Raw genomic sequence first — 21873 nt, forward strand, 5'->3', positions numbered from 1 at the left:
CCGATTGACAATCTGTGGGGTGATGTGAAGAGGGCAGTGCCCAGGAGATGCCCTCGCAATCTGACAGAGTTGGAGGGTTTCTGCAAAGAAGAGCGGGCAAATCTTGCCAAGTCAAAATGTGCCATGCTGATAGACTCAGACCCAAAAATACTGAGTGCTGGAATAACATCAAAAGATGCTTCAACAAAGTATTAGTATAAGGGTGTGCACACTTATGCAACCACATTATTATTATTTGTTTGTCTTCCCTCCACCTAAAAGACTTCGGTTTGTTCTTCAATTGAGTTGTACAGTTTATAGGTCCCATTAAAGGTGGAAAAAGTTCTGAAATGATTTATCTTTGTCTCATTTTTTTACATCACAGAAACCGGACATTTTAACAGACTTTTATATCCACTGTATATATATATATACTCTACCTACATAGAATGAATAAGAACTGAATAAACTTACCTTCCAGATGGTTTATCTCTGATAATACAACCGCGACGCGCCAGAAAATCTGCCATAAATTCCTGAGGATCAGAGAAGCCGCTCTTGCTGAAGTCCAGCTCTTCGTAGGAGACGACGCTCAGACAATCGCCTATTTTCTGAACGTTTTCCTTTGCTTTAATCACATCTTGTGCGATTTCGGATGCCTTTGCGTTTTTCTTGCACGCTCTGCGGAGGTGCATCGACAGATTGTCGTGAAATTCCCCACAGGTCTTGCAGACTAGGGGAGTGCGATTTCCCTTCTTGGCAGAGCCCATCTTTGATGATCAGTAGGAAAGTAAAAGGCTTCCTAGAGAAGAACTGGAAAGGTGAGTATCCGATCCCCTCAGAGTACAGCAGCGGAGTCCGACAGAAGTAGAGAAGTCCTCGCAGTCTTCAGGAGAGAAGCTGTGGAGCTGTAGCAGAAAGCTCCAGGAGCCGAGCACAAGTGATCTGATGCCCGGTCTCTGGAGGCTCCATATATACAGTCACACTGACCAATCAGAGAGCAGGATAAAACAATAGACTCCACTGACCAATCAGAGAGCAGGATAAAACAATAGGCTCCACTGACCAATCAGAGAGCAGGATAAAACAATAGGCTCCACTGACCAATCAGAGAGCAGGATAAAACAATAGGCTCCACTGACCAATCAGAGAGCAGGATTAAACATTAGACTCCACTGACCAACCAGTGACGATACTGAAATAACATGTGATGTGTATTTAAATATTTAACCCCTAAGGGGGCAATGACATTAACCGATTATCTGACAGATTTTCATTGGTCAGATGGCCGTTTACACACACAGATCTTTTGTTCTACGCACCAACTATTGGTCTGGTTGGACAGATATTGCTCAGATAATCTGTTGGTGTAAATGCCCCCTAAGTATCTGCAGCCGGTCTGGACACCTTGGCGCGGCTTTTATTCGCACCTGACAATCTAATATAATTTCTGCCAATTTTGAGCTGAATTGGTTATGAAAGATTAAAGGTCGATTCACGCTGAGCAGAGATGATGGCCGCCAACCATGTTGGAGATGTCAGAGAGCATCAGCCACAGTGGTCACCAGACGAGCCTTTGGTGGTGGTGGTGTCACAGTGTGGGCAGGTGTGTCTGGACAATACAGAAGTGCCCTACACTGTGTGACTGGTCCAGTGACTGCTCATACTACTGGAAGAGCATCATTAATCCAGTCACTGCCTCTGCATGAACAACTCTGCGTGAGGCCGAACTCAAATAGTTGTAGCATCAATTGTCAGACGCCTTAAGAGAGATTGAGAAGTGAAAGCAATTCAAACTTCTGGGCAAATTATTAGATGCAATGTGATCGATTGTTCTCAAGGTCACATTAATAGTTCTCCGCACGCGAGCTCTGCCTAGGAAATCGTTGCCTCCGTCCCTCCTGTTGTGGAGATCAAGAGAGATGGATGCAATACACCGATAATATTTGCTGCCGTGGAAAGAGGCCCCCAGTAGAAGATGTTGATTAATACTGGAGCCTCTCCCAATTTTACATGCGTTTCAACCCCTAATACATCCTTTGTCTACAGGGCGGAGGCTCCATTTACAAGCCTTTCGGGGACCCCATGTTGTGACCATAGAAGCAAAGGAGACGGTGTTACAGATAGAGAAACAGGAAATTCATTTAAATGCTTATTTGACGGATTTACATGATTCTGTCTCTATTGTAGGTTCTGATTTCCAGGGACAACATGGAGCTATTGTTGACTATGTAAATGAGAGGATCTGGTTTCATGGTAATGAGAGCTCTGTGTTGTCTCTGATTCCTCTGCTGTGTATGCAATTAAGAAACCAGAGGTCTCTGCACTTCCAGTCATGATGATGCGAGGTGTCAGAGATAATACAAGAGCATGAATACGTGTTCACTAGACATAAGAATGACAAACTGGATGGTGAGGAGGTTATATAGGAAAGAGCTCATGAGCCCCAAAAGCAACAACCTGAAAACCAAACTTCTGTTTCAAGTTCGGCGCACAAGGTTCGGGTTGTCTAAGAATTCTATGGGTAACTTATGGTTTGTGGTAGCAGAATCCATAGCAGAATTCTTAGATAACCCGAACCTTGTACGGCAAACTTCAAAACGGAAATTCGCTCAACACTAGTCATGGAGATCAAGAAATAGTAGTATAAGAAATAGCTGCACCCACTCACAGCCACTAAGAGGCGCTCTAGGCTAAAAGTGACTCACCCTTCACAGGTTGCAAGAAAATATATAATACTGGAAGACTCTCAACACATGGAGTCGTATGGTCTAAATGCAGGTCACAAAATTTATTGATAGATACATAAAAGATTAAAAAACTAAAAGTATGTTAATATAAACACTAAGGCCTCGTTCACACTTCAGTGTTTGGTCAGTGATTTCCATCAGTGATTTGTGAGCCAAAACCAGGTGCAGCTCTAAACATAGAACAGGAGCAGATTTTTCCCTTCTACCTCATGTCTATGGAGGCTCCACTTCTGGTTTTGGCTCACAAATCACTGATGGAAATCACTGACCAAACACTGAAGTGTGAACGAGGCCTAACAGTAAATGGCTTATTGAGGTTGGGTTTTCACAGTCTGGTACCAGTGATGGCGTAGTATCATGAATCATATATATAAATGCCCTATGTCAAAGATCAATCCTTGTAGTGGTCTGATATTACTGCAAAAAAAAAAAAAAGGGTACACAATTGAATACCTATAAAATAGAAAGGGGAATAGGAAAAGGAAAGTCCTCCTCCTTCTCATCTTCAGCGAGGAACAATGTCCGCTGAGATGGAGTCAATGGTCCAGTTGTAATAAGCTTTAAATGTGATTCTTTCTTATGCAAGCTTTAGAGTCTGCCTAATGATGACCCACTATGTGGGCTTACCTTTCCTTAGTGCCGGCCGATCACTCAGATTATTCGGGGCCCGCTGAAAGCCGGCGTCCCGGCTGTTTCCTGATCAGCGTCCCACGTGGATTCAGAGATAGGTTTGTCGCTCACACGGGCGAGTATTTCGCGCGGATGCGATGCGTGAGTTGAACACATTGCACCCGCACTGAATCCCGACCCATTCATATCTATGGGGCTGTTCACATGAGCGGTGATTTTCACGCATCACTTATGCGTTGCGTGAAAATCGCAGCATGCTCTATATTCTGCGTTTTTCACGTAACGCAAGCCCTATAGAAATGAATGGGGTTGCGTGAAAATCGCAAGCATCCGCAAGCAAGTGCGAATGCGGTGTGATTTTCACGCACGCTTGCTAGGAGACGATCGGGATGGAGACCCGATCATTATTATTTTCCCTTATAACATGGTTATAAGGGAAAATAATAGCATTTTGAATACAGACTGCATAGTAAAATAGTGCTGGAGGGGTTAAAAAAAATAAAAAATAATTTTACTCACCATAATCCACTTGATCGCGCAGCCGGGATCTCCTTCTGTCTTCATCTTAGCTGTGTGCAGTAACAGGACCTGTGGTGACGTCACTCCAGTCATCACATGGTCCATCACATGATTCATCACCATGATAAAAGATCATGTGATGGATCATGTGATGACCGGAGTGATGTCACCACAGGTCCTGTTCCTACACAGCTAAGATGAAGACAGAAGGAGATCCCGGCTGCGCGATCAAGTGGATTAAGGTGAGATAATTTATTTTTTATTTATTTTTTAACCCCTCCAGCGCTATTGTACTATGTATTCTGTATTCAGAATGCTATTATTTTCCTTTATACCCATGTTATAAGGGAAAATAATGCAATCTACAGAACACCGATCCCAAGCCCGAACTTCTGTGAAGAAGTTCGGGTTTGGGTACCAAATATGCGCGATTTTTCTCACGCGAGTGCAAAACGCATTACAATGTTTTGCACTTGCGCAGAAAAATGGTGCGCGTTCCCGCAACGCACCCGCACATTTTCCCGCAACGCCCGTGTGAAACCAGCCTAAAGGTTGCCCTGATGTCACTGACAGCGGGCACCCTGATCTGCAGCTGTTTAGCGTGCAGCTGTGATCTCTGAATGGATGTTCAGAAACGTCCATTCAGAGATAGAGAACGACCTCCTGGATGTTTATAGTCAACGTGTGGACGGGAGGGGGTTAATATTCCCTGCTCTAACAATGACTCAATGGTTTTCTAGATATATGTCTCACTATCATTTGGAAGAGGCTGTTGCTTTTGGGGCTCATGTGCACATTGGTTATGTCTAGTGAACACGTATTCATGCTCTTGTATTATCTCTGACACCTCGCATCATCATGACTGGAAGTGCAGAGACCTCTGGTTTCTTAATTGCATACACAGCAGAGGAATCAGAGACAACACAGAGACAACACAGAGCTCTCATTACCATGAAACCAGATCCTCTCATTTACATAGTCAACAATAGCTCCATGTTGTCCCTGGAAATCAGAACCTACAATAGAGACAGAATCATGTAAATCCAGCAAACACGCCTTTCAATGAATTTCCTGTTTCTCTATCTGTAACACCGTCTCCTTTGCTTCTATGATCACAACATGGGGTCCCCGAAAGGCTTGTAAATGGAGCCTCCGCCCTGTAGACAAAGGATGTATTAGGGGGTGAAACGCATGTAAAATTGGGAGAGGCTCCAGTATTAATCAACATCTTCTACTGGGGGCCAAAAATTAACGGTCTATTGCATCCATCTCTCTTGATCTCCACAACAGGAGGGATGGTGGCAACGATCTCCTAGGCAGAGCTCGCTTGCGGAGAACTATTAATGAGACCTTGAGAACAATCGATCACATTGCATCTAATAATTTGCTCAGAAGTTTGAATTGCTTTCAACTTCTCAATCTCTCTTAAGGCGTCTGACAATTGATGCTACAACTCTTTGAATTATCAGCAGGAGGTACAGGGGCCTTTTCTTGTCAATATGTACAATTTCTGGAGATATGGCCCACCTGACCACATACAAAACACCTAAAGGCTTGTCCTTTTTCAGAGGGTCCTTTACAATATTGTGAAGACTACTTAACAATATTATTCCGTCACCGCCCTAAGTAAACACGCCAGGTTGTAGTGTTTAATATCAGGGAAGTGAAGTCTCCTATTTATTGTTGGCAGTTGAAGTAGGATATACGCGATCCGAGATTTCTTACCTCCCCAGGTCGGCAAACAACTGAGTGGAGATAAGGAAGTAGTCTATATGAGAGAAGGATTGATAGCTGAGGGAGTGGCGGGTGTATTCTCTATCCATGGAGTCCACCCCCCTCCAAGGATCACAGAGAAAGCTCATCCATGAAGTGCAGAGGGGAAGTGGTATCTGCTGAGGATTGTGGGGACAGCGAGGAGCGGTCCAGGGCCAGACATTGCACTTAAAGTTTAAGTTTTCCCCTAATATCAGATTTGTAGGGCCAAGTTCTAACAGAGTCTGGAGGAGCTGTGTGTAAAAGACATGTTGTTCATGGTCAGGAGAATAGAGATTAACCAGGAAATATAACTTTTTGCCTATCTCTTGTTTGGGCGGTTTCGGGGCGTTTCTAGCTTTATGCATGGCCGGAAGTAGAGCGTTGTCCAAGTATGAGTAGACTTGTGAATGGGTAGACTTCCCAGCCAAAGATATAGTAAATCTCAGCAGGATGGCGAACAGGAAGACTGCTATCAGCAAATTATGATATGGATCCATCATACAGTACGTGACTGAAGAGGCAGAGAATTGGCTCAATAACTGAAGGTGATACCAAAAGTGGCCACATGAGGGCAGCAGGACCCCAGAAATCTGCTGAGGAACTAATAGAGGTGGGGCCGGAAGTCAGTGACCTCTGTGGTTGTTTCATCCTGCTCTCTGATTGGTCAGTGGAGTCTATTGTTTTATCCTGCTCTCTGATTGGTCAGTGTGACTGTATATATGGAGCCTCCAGAGACCGGGCATCAGATCACTTGTGCTCGGCTCCTGGAGCTTTCTGCTACAGCTCCACAGCTTTTCTTCTGAAGACTGCGAGGACTTCTCTACTTCTGTCAGATTCCACTGTTATACTCTGAGGGGATTGGATATAAGGGCTGTACAATGGTGGGTGGTGGTGTAATTATTCAAATACTCATAATGGTCACTTTTTCATCTTCTAGCATGGAAGACGAGGAGGTTAAAGGGAATTCCGTCCAATATAAATGTGTGTGCGAGGGGATTTCCTGCGGCAGCAGAGACCGCTGTTACGGACAGCAATGCTTTGCTTCCCTCAGTATGAACGATGGTCTCTTGGTTTCTCAGAAAGGCTGCTTCCAAGTCTACGAGCAAAGCATAATGACCTGCAAGACCCCTCCTTCTGCTGACCAGGCCGTGGACTGCTGTCAGGGCGACCTCTGCAACATGAACATTACAGCGCACTTACAAAGTAAGTCAGGCACCGTTGAGACGTTAAATTCCAGAGTGGAAACCCTGGCAATATTTATCCTGGCTCCAGTAGTCGTTCTAATAGTGCTTTCAGTTGTGGCCCTCCTGGTCTTCCGAAAAATTCAGCAACGACACATGGAGCGGTTGAGTACACGAGATGCGGAGTATCGGACTGTAGACGGGCTGATCGCTTCCAACGTGGGGGACAGCACCCTTGCGGATCTGCTGGATCACACGTGCACATCTGGCAGTGGGTCTGGGCTTCCCTTCCTGGTGCACAGAACAGTCGCCCGCCAGATCACCCTTGCAGAATGTGTTGGTAAGGGTCGGTACGGAGAAGTATGGCACGGCCACTGGCAAGGGGAAAGCGTCGCCGTAAAGATCTTTTCATCCCGAGATGAGAAGTCCTGGTGCAGAGAGACTGAATTATACAACACGGTGCTGTTAAGACATGAAAATATCCTAGGTTTCATTGCCTCCGATATGACTTCAAGAAACTCCAGCACACAGTTGTGGCTTATTACGCACTACCATGAATTGGGATCCCTCTACGATTACTTACATATAACCACATTAGACACGGTGACCTGTCTCAGAATTGTCCTTTCCATAGCCAGCGGACTAGCACATTTACATGTGGAGATTTTTGGTACACAGGGGAAACCTGCTATTGCTCATCGGGATTTAAAGAGCAAGAACATTCTAGTTAAGAAGAACGGACAGTGCTGCATTGCTGATCTAGGATTGGCCATGATTCACTCACAATCAACCAATCAGCTCGATGTTGGGAGTAACCCCTATGTAGGAACCAAGAGGTACATGGCTCCCGAGGTCCTCGATGAGACGATCCAAGTGGATTTTTTTGACTCTTACAAAAGAGTTGATATTTGGGCTTTTGGCCTGGTCCTCTGGGAGGTCGCCAGACGCATGGTTAGCAACGGTATTGTTGCAGATTACAAACCTCCCTTTCATGACGTTGTTCCTAATGATCCTAGTTTTGAAGATATGAAGAAAGTTGTCTGTGTGGATCAACAAAGACCAAACATTCCTAATAGATGGTTTTCAGACCCAACGCTAACATCCCTGGTTAAATTGATGAAGGAATGCTGGTATCACAACCCATCGGCAAGACTCCCAGCCTTGCGCATCAAAAAGACTTTAACCAAAATTGACAATTCCTTAGATAAACTGAAATCGGACTGCTGAACGTCAGTTAAAAAGAACCCGACACAGTGCTTGCTTGCCGAGGTGTAGACTTTTTTCTTCTTTTTTCACACTCAGCAAGGACCACTGGATAGTTCTTAGTAACTGCATAATTGTCCCACACGACTATCGATTTATCACTTACCAGGCCCAGCAGGTAGCAACTGCCGCTGGCTCACTTTCACTTTACTTGCCACACATGCAAAATTTGGAACAATCTTACCCATTGTTGTCACGGGTTCGGCAGTCCCGGGAGACAAGGATACTCCAGGATCCTCCATTACACGATTACCTGCAGACTCCTTACTGCAGTGGTTACCACGAGAAACGCCATGACTCTATCCTGCTTCCAGACGAGGAGTCACACTCTCTGGAGACCTTTCCTTGGGATCTCCAGCCACAGAATATGAAACACTTTCTCCGCTCCATAACTTCTGGACAGCTGCACGCTGTTGTGGTTGGCCGCCCCTAGCAACTGCCTCATGGATCCTCCGCACATCCTCTCTAGGACTCTGCTCACACATAGGAATTCCTGAGAGCCACACCGCTCTCCACCTCCTTTTCTCCCCGACGGTTGCCCTTGGCAATGGCACATATCACCATCATCTTTTCCTCCGGCACTCGACTCTCAGCCAGGTTCAGAGCAGCCTCCCTCTGTGCAGCACTTGGCTTCCTAAACAAGCCATTTGTTTCCTGCACCAGCTGCTTCATTACTTACTCTTTGGCCTCGGTTTTCCGTCAAACTGGACCCCTTCTCACAGAGGACATCACCTCCCATATGAGAAATTTCCACCACACCGGACGATCTTTCACCTAGGTCGCCATTTTGACCACATGTTTTTTTCCACCGGTTAGTCTCTTTCACTTGGGCATCCGGCCCTTTCTGCCTTGTCTTTGCTCTCAGCAACACCTTGCCTTTTCATTACTCCTAGCAACCTGTTGTCTTGCCTGCATCCGCCATGACGAATTGAACCTTGCAGCCCCTTCTGACGTCACTACTATGTTGGGGTCACGTGGAACAGTCTCTTCACTTTCACCAAGACATGACGTTCACACCCCCTGCGGGTACATAAGGTCAGCTTGGCACAGTTTTACACAGACACCCGCTGTCCACTTGGGCACAGGGAGGTACAGGGCTTCTACTATGAGTTCTCCATATCTCCCCTTCCCTGGGTAGTACAAGAGAGGAAGGCCCAGGGGAACGTTCAGCTCATTCCCTGGATTTGGAAGATGTAATCGGTATATAGATAAGACATAAGGTCATTTCATAAATCCTTTTTAACTCATGGTTCCAGACTGTCTGGGAGGTTTCTTTGATGCAGTTGACCAGCTCGACCCCCCAGCGGGGGGCCATCCTGTCAGAGAAGAGAAGCTTGTTTCCAGTTAGGCTGATGAGCCCCTGACTGTTTAAGGAGGGAGTCGTGAACTTCTGGGATCCCCCTTCTTCTCTTATGTGGCTCCCCCCCTTTTCTGGTGGGGTGGAGGATTTGAGCTGGTTCGGGTCTGCTACATGGGGAGCTGGTTTTGGCAGTAAGGTGTTAACACATCCCTGTACTTGGCCTGCCCCTCCCCTTCCTCCCAGGTGCTGAAGGAGTCAGCCCCCTCTGCTTTAAGTATTTTTCCCTCCTGTTTATCTCCCTCTTGACTGGCCAGTGACGGGTTTGCAGGTACCTGGCTCAAGATGTCCGCAGGAGACCCTCTGATGGTTGCTCTCCTGCCAGAGGTTGCGGCGGCCCTTAAGTTAATTCGTGACAAATTGCAACCTTCCTCTCCTCAGCCTACTATGCTTACTGCGAAACCCTCTTTGGTACAGGCGAGCATTCATAAGGATTCCATCTTTTGCGGTGTTAGTCCTTTCAGAGCACATTTGGAGGAGGAGATTAAGGAGAAAATTGGGCAGAACCAGTATGTGGACATTTGGTCTTTAGTCACCGTGGATCAGCACACGGTGGATAAAGAGCGACGTCCGGCTGAGAAACCATTTGTACGTCCACAGGTCGCAAAGACCATGAACAACTGGCTTGAGGCCTTTTTCGGTTCTGGGCTTTGTTATGGGTCAGTGTCATCCTTAACGCTGCTCTGAGCAATTTTTAGATATGGACATAATTTACAGCGCTTACAAATTCACATGGTGGTTCCGCATGGTGGAGTTATGATGAGAAATTGCGCCGTCGCCTTGCCCTCCAACCCGATATCGGATGTGGGGTTAAGGCTTCTGATGTGTGGTTGCGCTTGATGGTGTCACAGCGGCCTCCCTTTCCCAGAGCGGCCACTGGTTTCAGCCAGGGATCAGTGGCTGTGCATCGCCCGGGAACATGTTGGCTGTTTAATGAGGGACATTGCAAGTTTTCCGGTGTGGGGATTTACTCCGGTAGACAGGGGTGCGGGTGCAGTATAGAGGCAAATGGAGTCCAGGTAATGAAGACTTTATTTCTCAGTTGCTCAAACAGAAAAACAGAACAGCGAGCTTCACCTGGCTCCTTTTTTGGAATGAGTCCTGTCCTGGCCGATCACACAGCAACATAAAGATTTCCCCCAGGATGCTGGGCGCTCTGTACGCCTGTGTCGGGGTCCAGGCCTCAGCTCCACACACTGCAAACAACCACCCTAGCTCACAGTTACTTCCTTCCTTCTCCTCCCAGCTGAGGTTGCTGCCTGGGAATTTAAATCCCAGCTCCAAAACCTGGTCCTGGAACGTGGGGAGTAGGCACCCGACCAACTCCCAATAAAAGCCGGCCCGGATTTGGCTTTGCAGCCCCACTAAGTATTAAGGTGTCAACAACTTCTGCTGTTAACACATAACATCTGGCTCTTACCTCACCGAGGCCAGAACCCCTCCCCCAACCCAAAAAAAACTCTTCCCACAGTGAACCAAAGGACCCCAGTGACCGTAGTAGAGATGGGGCCTTGGTTAGACCAGTATCCCAATAAACAGGCTGCATCGCAGCTTTGTTTTGGATTTACATTTGGATTTTTCATTCCTTTTGTTCTTGGCCATGTCCCTATTTTTTGGAAAATCTTGCATCAGCAAAAAAACACCCCTCGGTTCTCCGTAACAAAGTAGTGAAATAAGTAGCGATGGGTAGAATCAAAGACCCCTTTACTTCTCTCCCTTTTATAATCTTCGGATTTTGTCCTTGGGCGTGGTTCCCAAAAATGAACCGGATAAATTCCATTTGATTCACCTCCTTTCCCACCCAAAGGGCACCTCGGTGAATGATACGATCTCCTCTGAGGACGCCTCAGTTTCCAATGTGTCCTTTGACAGGGCAGTTTCCCTTGTCACGGCTGCTGGTCAGGGTGCCCTGTTGGCAAAATCAGATATTGAGTCGGCCTTTCACCTCCTTCCGGTTCACTCGGATTGCTATCACCTGTTGGGATGCTGTATGGATGACATGTATTATTATGATACGTGCCTTCCCATGGGTTGCTCAATATCTTGCCATTACTTTGAAATGTTTAGTTCTTTCCTCGAATGGGTTGTTCATTATGAAACTGGTTCTCGTTCCATAATTCATTATTTGGATGATTTTTTGTCTATTGCTCCTGGTGATGGGGACAGGTGCCAGTTTTTATTGAACACCTTCCTATACTTCATAAAGCGTTTCGGGGTTCCGATCCCATCAGAAAAAACAGAAGGTCCGGTCACCTGCTTGTCCTTCCTAGGCATTGAGATTGATTCAGTCGCTATGATTTTCCGCCTACCGGCTGACAAACTGGAGCGATTGTCCCAATTAATTCAAGTTTTTCGGTCAGCCAAGAAGGCCACCCTCCTCCAGGTTCAATCCCTCCATGGTTTGTTGGTTTTAGCTTGAATGATAATGCCTATGGGGCAAGTTTTTTTCCTGCCGTCTTTCTCTTGCTACCCCTGGTGCCACTTCTCTGCGGCACCACATTTGTATCACCAGCTCCTTGTAAGCAGATTTACGGGTATGGCAGGTTTTCCTTTCTTCCTATAACGGTCACCCCTGCTTTATGCTGGGCGAGTGCACCAATGCGGAACTGTCCTTATTTACAGATTCCTCAGGTTCCTGTGGCTTTGGAGCCATTTTTGGTTCCGATTGGTGCGCATCCCCTAGGCCTGAAGCATGGCAAGCTTTAGGCTATTGTAAGAACCTGACTCTTTTGGAACTATTTCCAATTGTCGTCCTGGTTAAGATTTGGGGCCCTAGATTGGCTAACTTGCATGTTTCTTTTTGGACCGATAACCTAGGTGTTGTTCATTGTGGTTAATGGTTTGTCCACCACTTCCTTGCCCGTTCTCAGTCTTTTGCGGCATCTAGTGTTACGTTGTCTGGAGTATAACGTCTTTTTTAGGGCCCAACATGTCCCTGGCGCCTCTAACCTTACTGCTGATGCTCTTTCTCGGTTTCGTTGGCAGAAATTCAGGATCCTACACTCTGAGGCGTGCCCAGATGGAGTGATCTGTCCGGAACACTTTTGGTGTCTGGTAGAGAACAGTTGATGCCTTTACTGTCTACCTCAGTGACTCCGGCGAACCTGGAAAGTTCACGGTAAGGCATGGGAGGAGTTTCTTTCCCTTGGTGGGGACTGGGACCTGCAGAGGGATGAGGTACGCCTGCGGGTTACGATTGAACTGTTATTGCGCTTGCGCTCCTTGGGTGTTTCTACCGCTGTGGTCCAACGTAGGCTGGCTGGGGTTTCTTTTCATTCCCGTATTCTTGGTTGGCCTGATGTTACCAACACCTTTATAATTACCTAAGCCCTTCGTGGTTGGCGTACAGAATTTGTATGAACTGAATGCCGGCGCCCAGTTTCTTATCAGCTTCTTTGTAAACTTATTTCTGCTTGTCAGGTGGTTTGCAGTTCCCCTTTTGAGATGGTTCTTTTATCCTTTGCGTTTAGCCTTTCCTTTTTTGGTGCCCTCCGGGTGGGTGAATTGTTGCCTCCGTCGCATAATCATTCAGGGGGCCTCCTTCCCTCGGATATAGCACTAGGTAATGGGTCGGTGCGTATTAGAATCCATCGCTCTAAGACTGACGTTTTTGGTAGGGGTGCATGGATTTCCCTTTACCAGATTCCAGGCTTAGCATGTCTGGTAAGCTTGATACACCAATACATGCAGATTCCTCCAGGCGGGTTTAATTTGTTGGTCCATCAGGACCCTTCTCCTCTTACAAAGTTTCACTTTACCTCCCTTTTTTTTTTTTTTTATAAACAATTTTTATTGATTTTTTGTTTTTAAAACAAAGCGAAAAGAAAAAAGAATACATCACAGTACAAATGTCACGGAATGTGTACAGGTAACAAGGCAAAGCAACATGTATAAACAACTCGCTGGATCCAAAAACTAAGGAACCAAGGGAGACCCCTGCAGAAGACCTGGCACTTTCCCTGGCTGCTCAGCCTATGCAAAGATCCAAATGGTGGAGGTTTGCATATCCACGAACCTTGACTATAAAGCCCTGAGCACCCTACAATAGTGAGGGGACACGACCACCGGCTCCCTACACAAGACACGGAGGGAGTCAGGGTCACCTGGGATCCAGCAAACAGATATTAACAGATAAAGGTACACTTAGCTTTGAAGCAAACAGGAGGACAGATCAGCGTGCACATACACTCCAGGAAGTAATATAAGCCGCCCAGAAAAGCATTCTGGGGAGGCATTTAAAGGGAAGCAATTAACACATGACAGCTGAGAGAGGCTGACGAGAGGAGGAGCTGAATACCACAACACAGAAATTCAAGGAGGAGGTTCTGAAAGGCCTCTGTCAGAGCTTCTCAGCTGTCTGGTTGTGACAGTACCCCTCCCTCTACGAGTGGACTCCGGACACTCAGAACCCACCTTCTCAGGATGGGACCTATGGAAAGCCCTGATGAGACGAGAGGCCTTAATGTCCGTCACTGGGACCCACATCCTCTCCTCAGGACCATACCCCTCCCACTGAACAAGGTACTGAAGAGAACCGCGGACAAGACGAGAATCCACAATCCTAGATACCTGAAATTCAAGATTCCCATCAACCATAATCGGAGGAGGAGGCAAAGGCGAGGGTACAATGGGTTGAACATAAGGTTTCAATAAGGACTTATGAAAAACATTATGGATCTTCCAAGTCTGAGGAAGATCAAGACGGTATGCAACAGGATTGATGACAGACAGGATTTTGTAAGGCCCAATAAACCTAGGACCCAACTTCCAGGAGGGAACCTTCAATTTGATATTCTTGGTAGACAACCACACCAGATCACCAACATTCAGGTCCGGACCAAGCACACGTCTCTTATCAGCCACACGCTTATATCTCTCACTCATGCTCTTAAGATTATCTTGAATCTTTTGCCAAATAGATGACAAAGACGAGGAGAATCTGTCCTCATCAGGTAAACCAGAAGACCCCTCTCCCGAGAAAGTCCCAAACTGTGGATGAAACCCATATGCACCAAAAAATGGTGACTTATCAGAGGACTCCTGACGACGGTTATTTAAAGCAAACTCAGCAAGGGACAAAAAAGAACACCAATCCTCTTGATTCTCCGCCACAAAACAACGCAGATCTGTCTCCAGATTCTGATTGACGCGCTCTGTCTGGCCATTCGACTGCGGGTGGAAAGCAGAAGAGAATGACAACCGAACCCCCAAGCGAGAACAGAAAGCCTTCCAGAATCTGGAAACAAACTGCGTGCCCCTATCAGAGACTATGTCTGAAGGAATACCGTGCAATTTGACAATGTGATCAACAAATGCCTGCGCCAGCGTCTTAGCATTGGGCAAACCAGGAAAAGGGATGAAATGCACCATTTTGCTAAAACGGTCCACCACCACCAGAATCACAGTCTTCCCCGAGGAACGAGGCAGGTCCGTGATAAAGTCCATGGACAGATGTGTCCAAGGACGGGAAGGAATGGGTAAGGGAAGGAGAGGACCTGATGGCCGTGAATGAGGGACTTTGGCACGAGCGCAAGTCTCGCAGGCTGCCACAAAACCCTCAACCGACTTACGAAGCGCAGGCCACCAGAATCTCCGAGCGATGAGATCCAGTGTGGCTCTTACCCCCGGGTGCCCAGCAAGGACCGTATCGTGGTGTTCTTTAAAAATCTTGTGTCTTAAAGCGAGAGGCACAAACAACCTCCCAGGAGGACAAAGATCAGGAGCCTCTGACTGGGCTGCCTGCACCTCTGCCTCCAATTCAGGAAAAAGAGCAGAGACCACCACACCTTCAGCCAAAATGGGACCCGGGTCTTCAAAATTCCCGCCTCCCGGAAAACAACGTGACAGGGCATCTGCCTTCACATTCTTAACTCCAGGGCGGAACGTGACAACAAAATTAAACCTAGAAAAGAACAACGACCATCTGGCCTGTCTCGGGTTCAGACGCTTGGCTGACTCCAAGTAGGCCAGATTTTTATGGTCAGTAAATACGTTAATAGGGTGTCTGGCTCCCTCTAGCCAATGGCGCCATTCCTCAAAAGCCAACTTGATGGCCAACAATTCCCTATCTCCCACATCGTAATTTCTCTCTGCGGAGGAGAGTTTTCTTGAGAAAAAGGCACACGGTCGCCAATTGGCAGGAGAGGAACCCTGAGACAAGACCGCCCCCACACCCACCTCAGAAGCATCAACCTCAACTATGAAGGGTAACGAAACATCAGGTTGCACCAAGATGGGAGCGGAAGCAAAACTCTCCTTGATATCAGAAAAAGCCTTACGCGCCTCTACTGACCAAGAAGAAAAATCTACCCCCTTTCTGGTCATATCAGTGAGTGGTTTAACAATAGAAGAATAATTCAAAATGAACTTCCTGTAATAATTGGCAAAGCCCAAAAAACGCATCAGCGCCTTTTGATTCTCAGGAAGCTCCCACTCAAGCACAGCGCGGACCTTCTCGGGGTCCATGCGAAAACCAGAAGCGGAGAGAAGAAACCCCAGAAATTGAATTTCTGGAACCGCAAACACACATTTTTCCAGTTTCGCATATAATTTATTCTCCCGCAGGATGAGCAAGACCTGACGTAAATGTTCCTTATGAGTTTTGAGATCGGGAGAAAAAATCAAAATGTCATCCAAATACACCAATACAAATTTTCCCATCAAATGATAAAAAATGCTGTTCACGAAATGCTGAAAAACGGCTGGGGCATTCATCAAACCAAAAGGCATAACCAAATTCTCAAAATGGCCCTCAGGGGTATTGAAGGCCGTCTTCCATTCGTCCCCTTCTCTGACCCTGACCAGGTTGTATGCCCCTCTTAAATCTAATTTGGAAAAGACTTTAGCCCCAACAACCTGGTTAAATAGGTCCGGGATCAGAGGAAGCGGATAAGGGTCACGAATTGTGATATTGTTCAGCTCCCTGAAATCCAGACAAGGTCTTAAAGAACCATCTTTTTTCTTAACAAAGAAAAAACCAGCGGCAACAGGTGACTTTGAGGGTCGTATGTGTCCCTTTCTCAGACTCTCAGAGATATAAGTACGCATAGCGATCCTCTCAGGTTGGGAAAGATTGTATAAACGATATTTAGGCAGCTTGGCGTCTGGGATGAGATTAATAGGGCAATCGTACTCCCTGTGCGGGGGCAAATCCTGAACTCCACTCTCAGAGAAGACATCTGAAAATTCAGAGAGAAAAGATGGTATAGTCTTAGTAGCAACCTCAGAAACAGATGTCGTGAGGCAATTCTCTCTGCAAAAGTCACTCCAACCATTTATTTGCCTTGCTTGCCAATCAATGGTGGGGTTATGTTTAGTGAGCCAGGGTAGCCCCAACACTAGAGGAGTCGGCAAACCGCTAAGGACGAAACATGACACATCCTCAACATGAGCATCACTCACAATTAAACGGATATTGTGAACTATGCCCTTTAATGACTTCTGAGAAAGTGGAGCGGAATCGATAGCAAACACAGGAATATCCTTTCCCAAAGTGCGCACCTGGAAACCATGAGTTATCGCAAAGTGATCATCAATGAGATTGACCGCTGCTCCACTATCCACAAAAATCTCACAAAAAATGTTCTTGCTCTCTAGCGCCACCCTAGCCGGCAGGACAAAACGGGAACTACAAGCAAACGGAAAATCTTCAATCTCCGCCTCAATCCTGCCAATAGTAACAGACGGAACATTTTTCAAAGATTTTTTCCTCTTTGTTTCTTTATTATACCCAGAGAACTGCCTGAATCTCCTAGAGGGACAAATATTTGCCAAATGATTAATACCTCCACAACAAAAACAAATGCGAGCTGAATCTTCTATTGTCAGAAGCAATCAACCCCAGCTGCATGGGCTCCTGCTCAGAAGGGGCTGACAGCGACTGAGACCCCTGCGCAGAGAATGGGACCGCTGCACCGTCCTGGGACCGAGTATGACAGGAAGGAGTGGTCTCTCCTCTCTCTCTAAGACGCCTGTCAATACGAACGGCCTGAGACATAGCAGAGTCCAAAGAAATAGGCCTTTCATGAAAGGCAAATGCATCTTTCAATCCCTCTGAAAGACCATGGCAAAATTGACTTCGGAGTGCAGCATCATTCCAACCAGTATCAGCTGCCCAACTCCGAAATTCTGAGCAGTATATTTCTGCGGATTGTTTACCCTGGCATAGGAGACGTAGTCTAGACTCCGCCAGAGCAATACGATCCGGATCATCATATATCTGACCCAGGGCTAAAAAGAATTCATCCACTGAACGGAGGGGCCGTGCCCCCTCCGGCAGCGAAAAGGCCCAGGACTGAGCGTTACCCCTGAGCAGCGATATAATGATCCCCACCCTCCGTTCCTCATCACCAGAAGAATGGGGAAGAAGGCGAAAATGGAGTTTGCAAGCCTCTCTAAAACGCACAAAATTCTCACTACCCCCGGAGAACGTATCCGGGAGCGAGATCTTAGGCTCAGAACAAGCTCCATGAACGCAAGCTGAACCGGTCACTTGAAGCTGAGAAAAAGTCTTACGGAGGTCAGCTACCTCCAATGAAAGACCCTGGAAGCGTTCAGCCAAAAGTGAAACCGGATCCATGCTTAAGACGGTTTTGGCGGCTTATAATGTCACGGAATGTGTACAGGTAACAAGGCAAAGCAACATGTATAAACAACTCGCTGGATACAAAAACTAAGGAACCAAGGGAGACCCCTGCAGAAGACCTGGCACTTTCCCTGGCTGCTCAGCCTATGCAAAGATCCAAATGGTGGAGGTTTGCATATCCACGAACCTTGACTATAAAGCCCTGAGCACCCTACAATAGTGAGGGGACACGACCACCGGCTCCCTACACAAGACACGGAGGGAGTCAGGGTCACCTGGGATCCAGCAAACAGATATTAACAGATAAAGGTACACTTAGCTTTGAAGCAAACAGGAGGACAGATCAGCGTGCACACACACTCCAGGAAGTAATATAAGCCGCCCAGAAAAGCATTCTGGGGAGGCATTTAAAGGGAAGTAATTAACACATGACAGCTGAGAGAGGCTGACGAGAGGAGGAGCTGAATACCACAACACAGAAACTCAAGGAGGAGGTTCTGAAAGGCCTCTGTCAGAGCTTCTCAGCTGTCTGGTTGTGACAACAAGAAGCAGCTGTCATATCCTGACGCAGCAGGAGATGTTACATGGGCAAACAGTATAATAGTTATACAGAGAAAATAAGCAAAGTTCCAATTCAAGGGAATGATAGCATAACCGCAAATCAGTAGGTTATTAGCAATAAAGCTGGTATGTATCCTATAAGACCAAAGGCTAACAACTCATTGTTATTTAGGGCGGGTCAATTTAAGAGAAGTTTCTGTATCTCCTCCAAGCCGACCAAGTCAAAAGGAATTTCTTTCTGGTACCCAACTCCCAGTTAGATAGCTCCTCAAGGCGATAAATTTGATCGACCTTGTTCGTCCATTGTTCAATGGAGGGGATTTCATCAGAGCGCCATTTTGTGGGAATTAGGAGACGAGCCGCTGATAAAAGGTGTAAAAGCAGCCCATGACTTTTATCATATTTGGATGCGTCTAGAGATAGAAGGGCGATTTCAGGTGTGCATGGGGCGGAGGAACCACTTATGGAGTTACTGACGCGGAATATCTGATCCCACCAACTTAACAGGGGAGGGCAGTTCCACCAAATGTGGATGAAAGTGCCTTTATCTAAACCACATCTCCAACACAAGTCTGGTACGTCAGGGTACATGAGAGCTATTTTATCAGGGGTTCTGTACCATCTGGACAACATTTTGTAACCATTGTCCTGCACCCGGACGCACCTTGAGAACTTATGAGGGGTGATCAGCAGTGAATTAATTTCCTTATCAGAAAATTGTTTGCACAAATCTTTTTCCCATAATCCTATGTATGAGGGTTTAACTCTCGTGTGAGGCTGAATGAGCCTTTTGTAAAGGAAGGAGATTAATTTGGGGGGGTAAGTGGTAGCGGAAATCAAATTCTCAAACCATCCGGAGGTATGGTTCGTGGGGGTAGCTTTGGAGTAACAGAGCAGTTCTTCTTTAAGATATTTAAGAGCAAGAAAGTTAGCGGGTTGTATACCGCTTGTGGAGGCTAGAATGGATTCAGGGGGAACACAGCCATCGCTATCCAGTAGCTCAGATATAGGAGTAGATGAGGATCTAAGCTGGGAGGGGATGGAGGATTTTACTTCCATAGGGGCAAGTGAATATATATCTCTGATTTGAAGGAGGGGAGACAAAGGCAATTGGTTAACGTAGTTGGAAGAGAACCACTTCCATACATTGATAGTAGACCTTATTAGAGGGTTAGTCATATGAGGAAGGGGAGATAGTGGCTTGTCTGAGAGCAAAAGGGATCTAAGAGAAGAAATAAAGTTAGAGTTTTCGATATGGAGCCACATTTTATGTGTAGGAGAACGTATCCAATCAATCACTCTACAGAGGTGTATAGCCTTCATGTATAATTCGGGATCTGGAAGGCCTATACCCCCTAGATGTTTTGGTCTGACGAGGGAGGAAAGTAAGATTCTGGGTTTTTTCTTATCCCATAAGAACTGCCGTATTAGTGCATTGAATTTATTAAAAAAAGAACGAGGGATCATGATAGGGAGAACCTGGAGAAGGTAAGTCAGCCTTGGGATGACCAATGACATTACAATGTTTTTCCTTCCAAACCAAGAGAGGAAATGTTTTTCTAATGAGTCCAACTGAGCCGCTATAGACTTCAAAAGGGGAGTATAGTTCAAATGGAAAAGGTCTGGCAAGTGGGCATTAATCTTAATTCCTAAATATGTTATGAGTTGGGTAGTCCAATTAAATGGGGAATTTGTTTGGAGTTTTTTAACGGACACAGGGGGTAAACCAATATGTAAAATCTGAGATTTTTGGGGATTGACCTTAAAGTTAGAGAATGAACTAAATACATCTAGTGTAAGGAGTATATTAGTCATGGAGGTACTGGGATTAGTGGTTAGGATCAAAAGATCATCCGCAAAAGCGGCTACTTTATATTCTTGCGAACCAATCCTTAACCCTTTGATGGATTCCTCTTGCCTAAGTGCCTGCATAAGGGTTTCCATAACTAATACGAAAATAAGGGGGGAGAGGGGACAACCTTGGCGAGTTCCAGTTTTAATCTGGAAATTATTTGAAATATGGTTATTCACTAGGACCGAAGCGGAAGCATTAGTATACATTGCAAAGATAGCTTGGATATAAGGATCAGGAAATCCAAATTTCTGTAGCATGAGCTTAATATAGGACCAGTCAATGCGGTCGAATGCTTTTTCCGCGTTGGTACCTAGGAGAACTAAAGGTAGCTTTTTACTAGAGGCGTAATACAGGGCATTTAGAATCTTAGTAGTGTTGTCCTTTCCTTCCCTTCCTTTGACAAACCCCACTTGGTCAGGGTGTATCAAGACAGGAAGAATATGTTGTATTCTGGTTGCTAACATTTTTGCTAACAGTTTCAAATCTGTGTTTAGGAGGGAAATTGGACGATAATTGGCACAGTTAGTAAGATCTTTCCCTCCTTAGGAATGATCGAGATCACAGCTCTCGTCATGTCTGAGGAGAGGGGAAAGTTTAGGAGAGTTTGGTTACAGACTTGAAGGAGAAAAGGGGCTAATGTGTTATGGAAAATTGAATAATAAACAGTCGGGAGACCGTCAGGGCCGGGACATTTATTCTTTGGAGAGGATTTTAGGGCCTTGGAAAGCTCCGCAAGGTCGAAGGGCCTTGAAAGGTCCTCCCTCTGGGTCAAGGTCAGAGAGGGTAATTTGAGAGTGTCTAAGAAAGAGTTGGGGTGACAAAATGACCAAGTGACTGACTGAGTGTCAGAAGGGGGGGTAAATTATAGAGGTCTTTGTAAAAAAAGGAGGAATTGTTCCGCAATAGATTCAGGTGAATAAAGTTGATGTCCTTGGGGGGATTTAATAGAGGCTACATATCTAGCATTTTTTCTTTTTTTAATTCGGTTCATTAGGAATCTTGAGGCTTTGTTGCCGTGGGCATAAAATTTTTGTTGGGAGGAAAGGTAATACTTAGCAGATTTTTTATTTAAGATGTTTTTCAGCTCAGATCTAAGAGCTAATAGCTCAGTGAGTTGTTGAGGGTCTAATGACTGTTTATGTAGGTTTTCTAAAATATGAATGCGGTCTAAAAGGGATGAAAAATATTTGTCAGCTAATTTTTTTAAGTGGGAACTTTTGCTTATGAATTGTCCACGAATATAAGCTTTGTGGGCGTCCCATAGTATCTGTGCAGAAATTTCAGGGGAGTCATTAGATTTAAAATATTGCTCTAAAAGGGAGGTGAAAAAGGATACGTGGCTAGTGTTGCTCAATATGGACTCATTAAGTCTCCAACCGGAGAACTTACCAGATCCAGGTTGGGGATGGAAGGAGCAGAAAATTGGAGAGTGATCAGAA

The 21873-nt window shown here is 45.9% G+C and overlaps 1 protein-coding gene across 1 annotated transcript; it reads left to right on the top strand.

The window, feature by feature from the left end:
* The first annotated feature begins 6511 nt into the window (after window positions 1–6511).
* LOC122922711 (activin receptor type-1-like) lies at window positions 6512–8042 on the top strand. The gene has a single exon (XM_044273413.1). It carries the CDS (start codon window positions 6512–6514, stop codon window positions 8039–8041), a length of 1530 nt encoding a protein of 509 aa, XP_044129348.1. The 3' UTR covers window position 8042.
* Window positions 8043–21873: the final 13831 nt, after the last annotated feature.

Source organism: Bufo gargarizans, unplaced genomic scaffold (assembly GCF_014858855.1).
Source record: "Bufo gargarizans isolate SCDJY-AF-19 unplaced genomic scaffold, ASM1485885v1 fragScaff_scaffold_65_pilon, whole genome shotgun sequence".
Taxonomy (NCBI): Eukaryota; Metazoa; Chordata; class Amphibia; order Anura; family Bufonidae; genus Bufo; species Bufo gargarizans.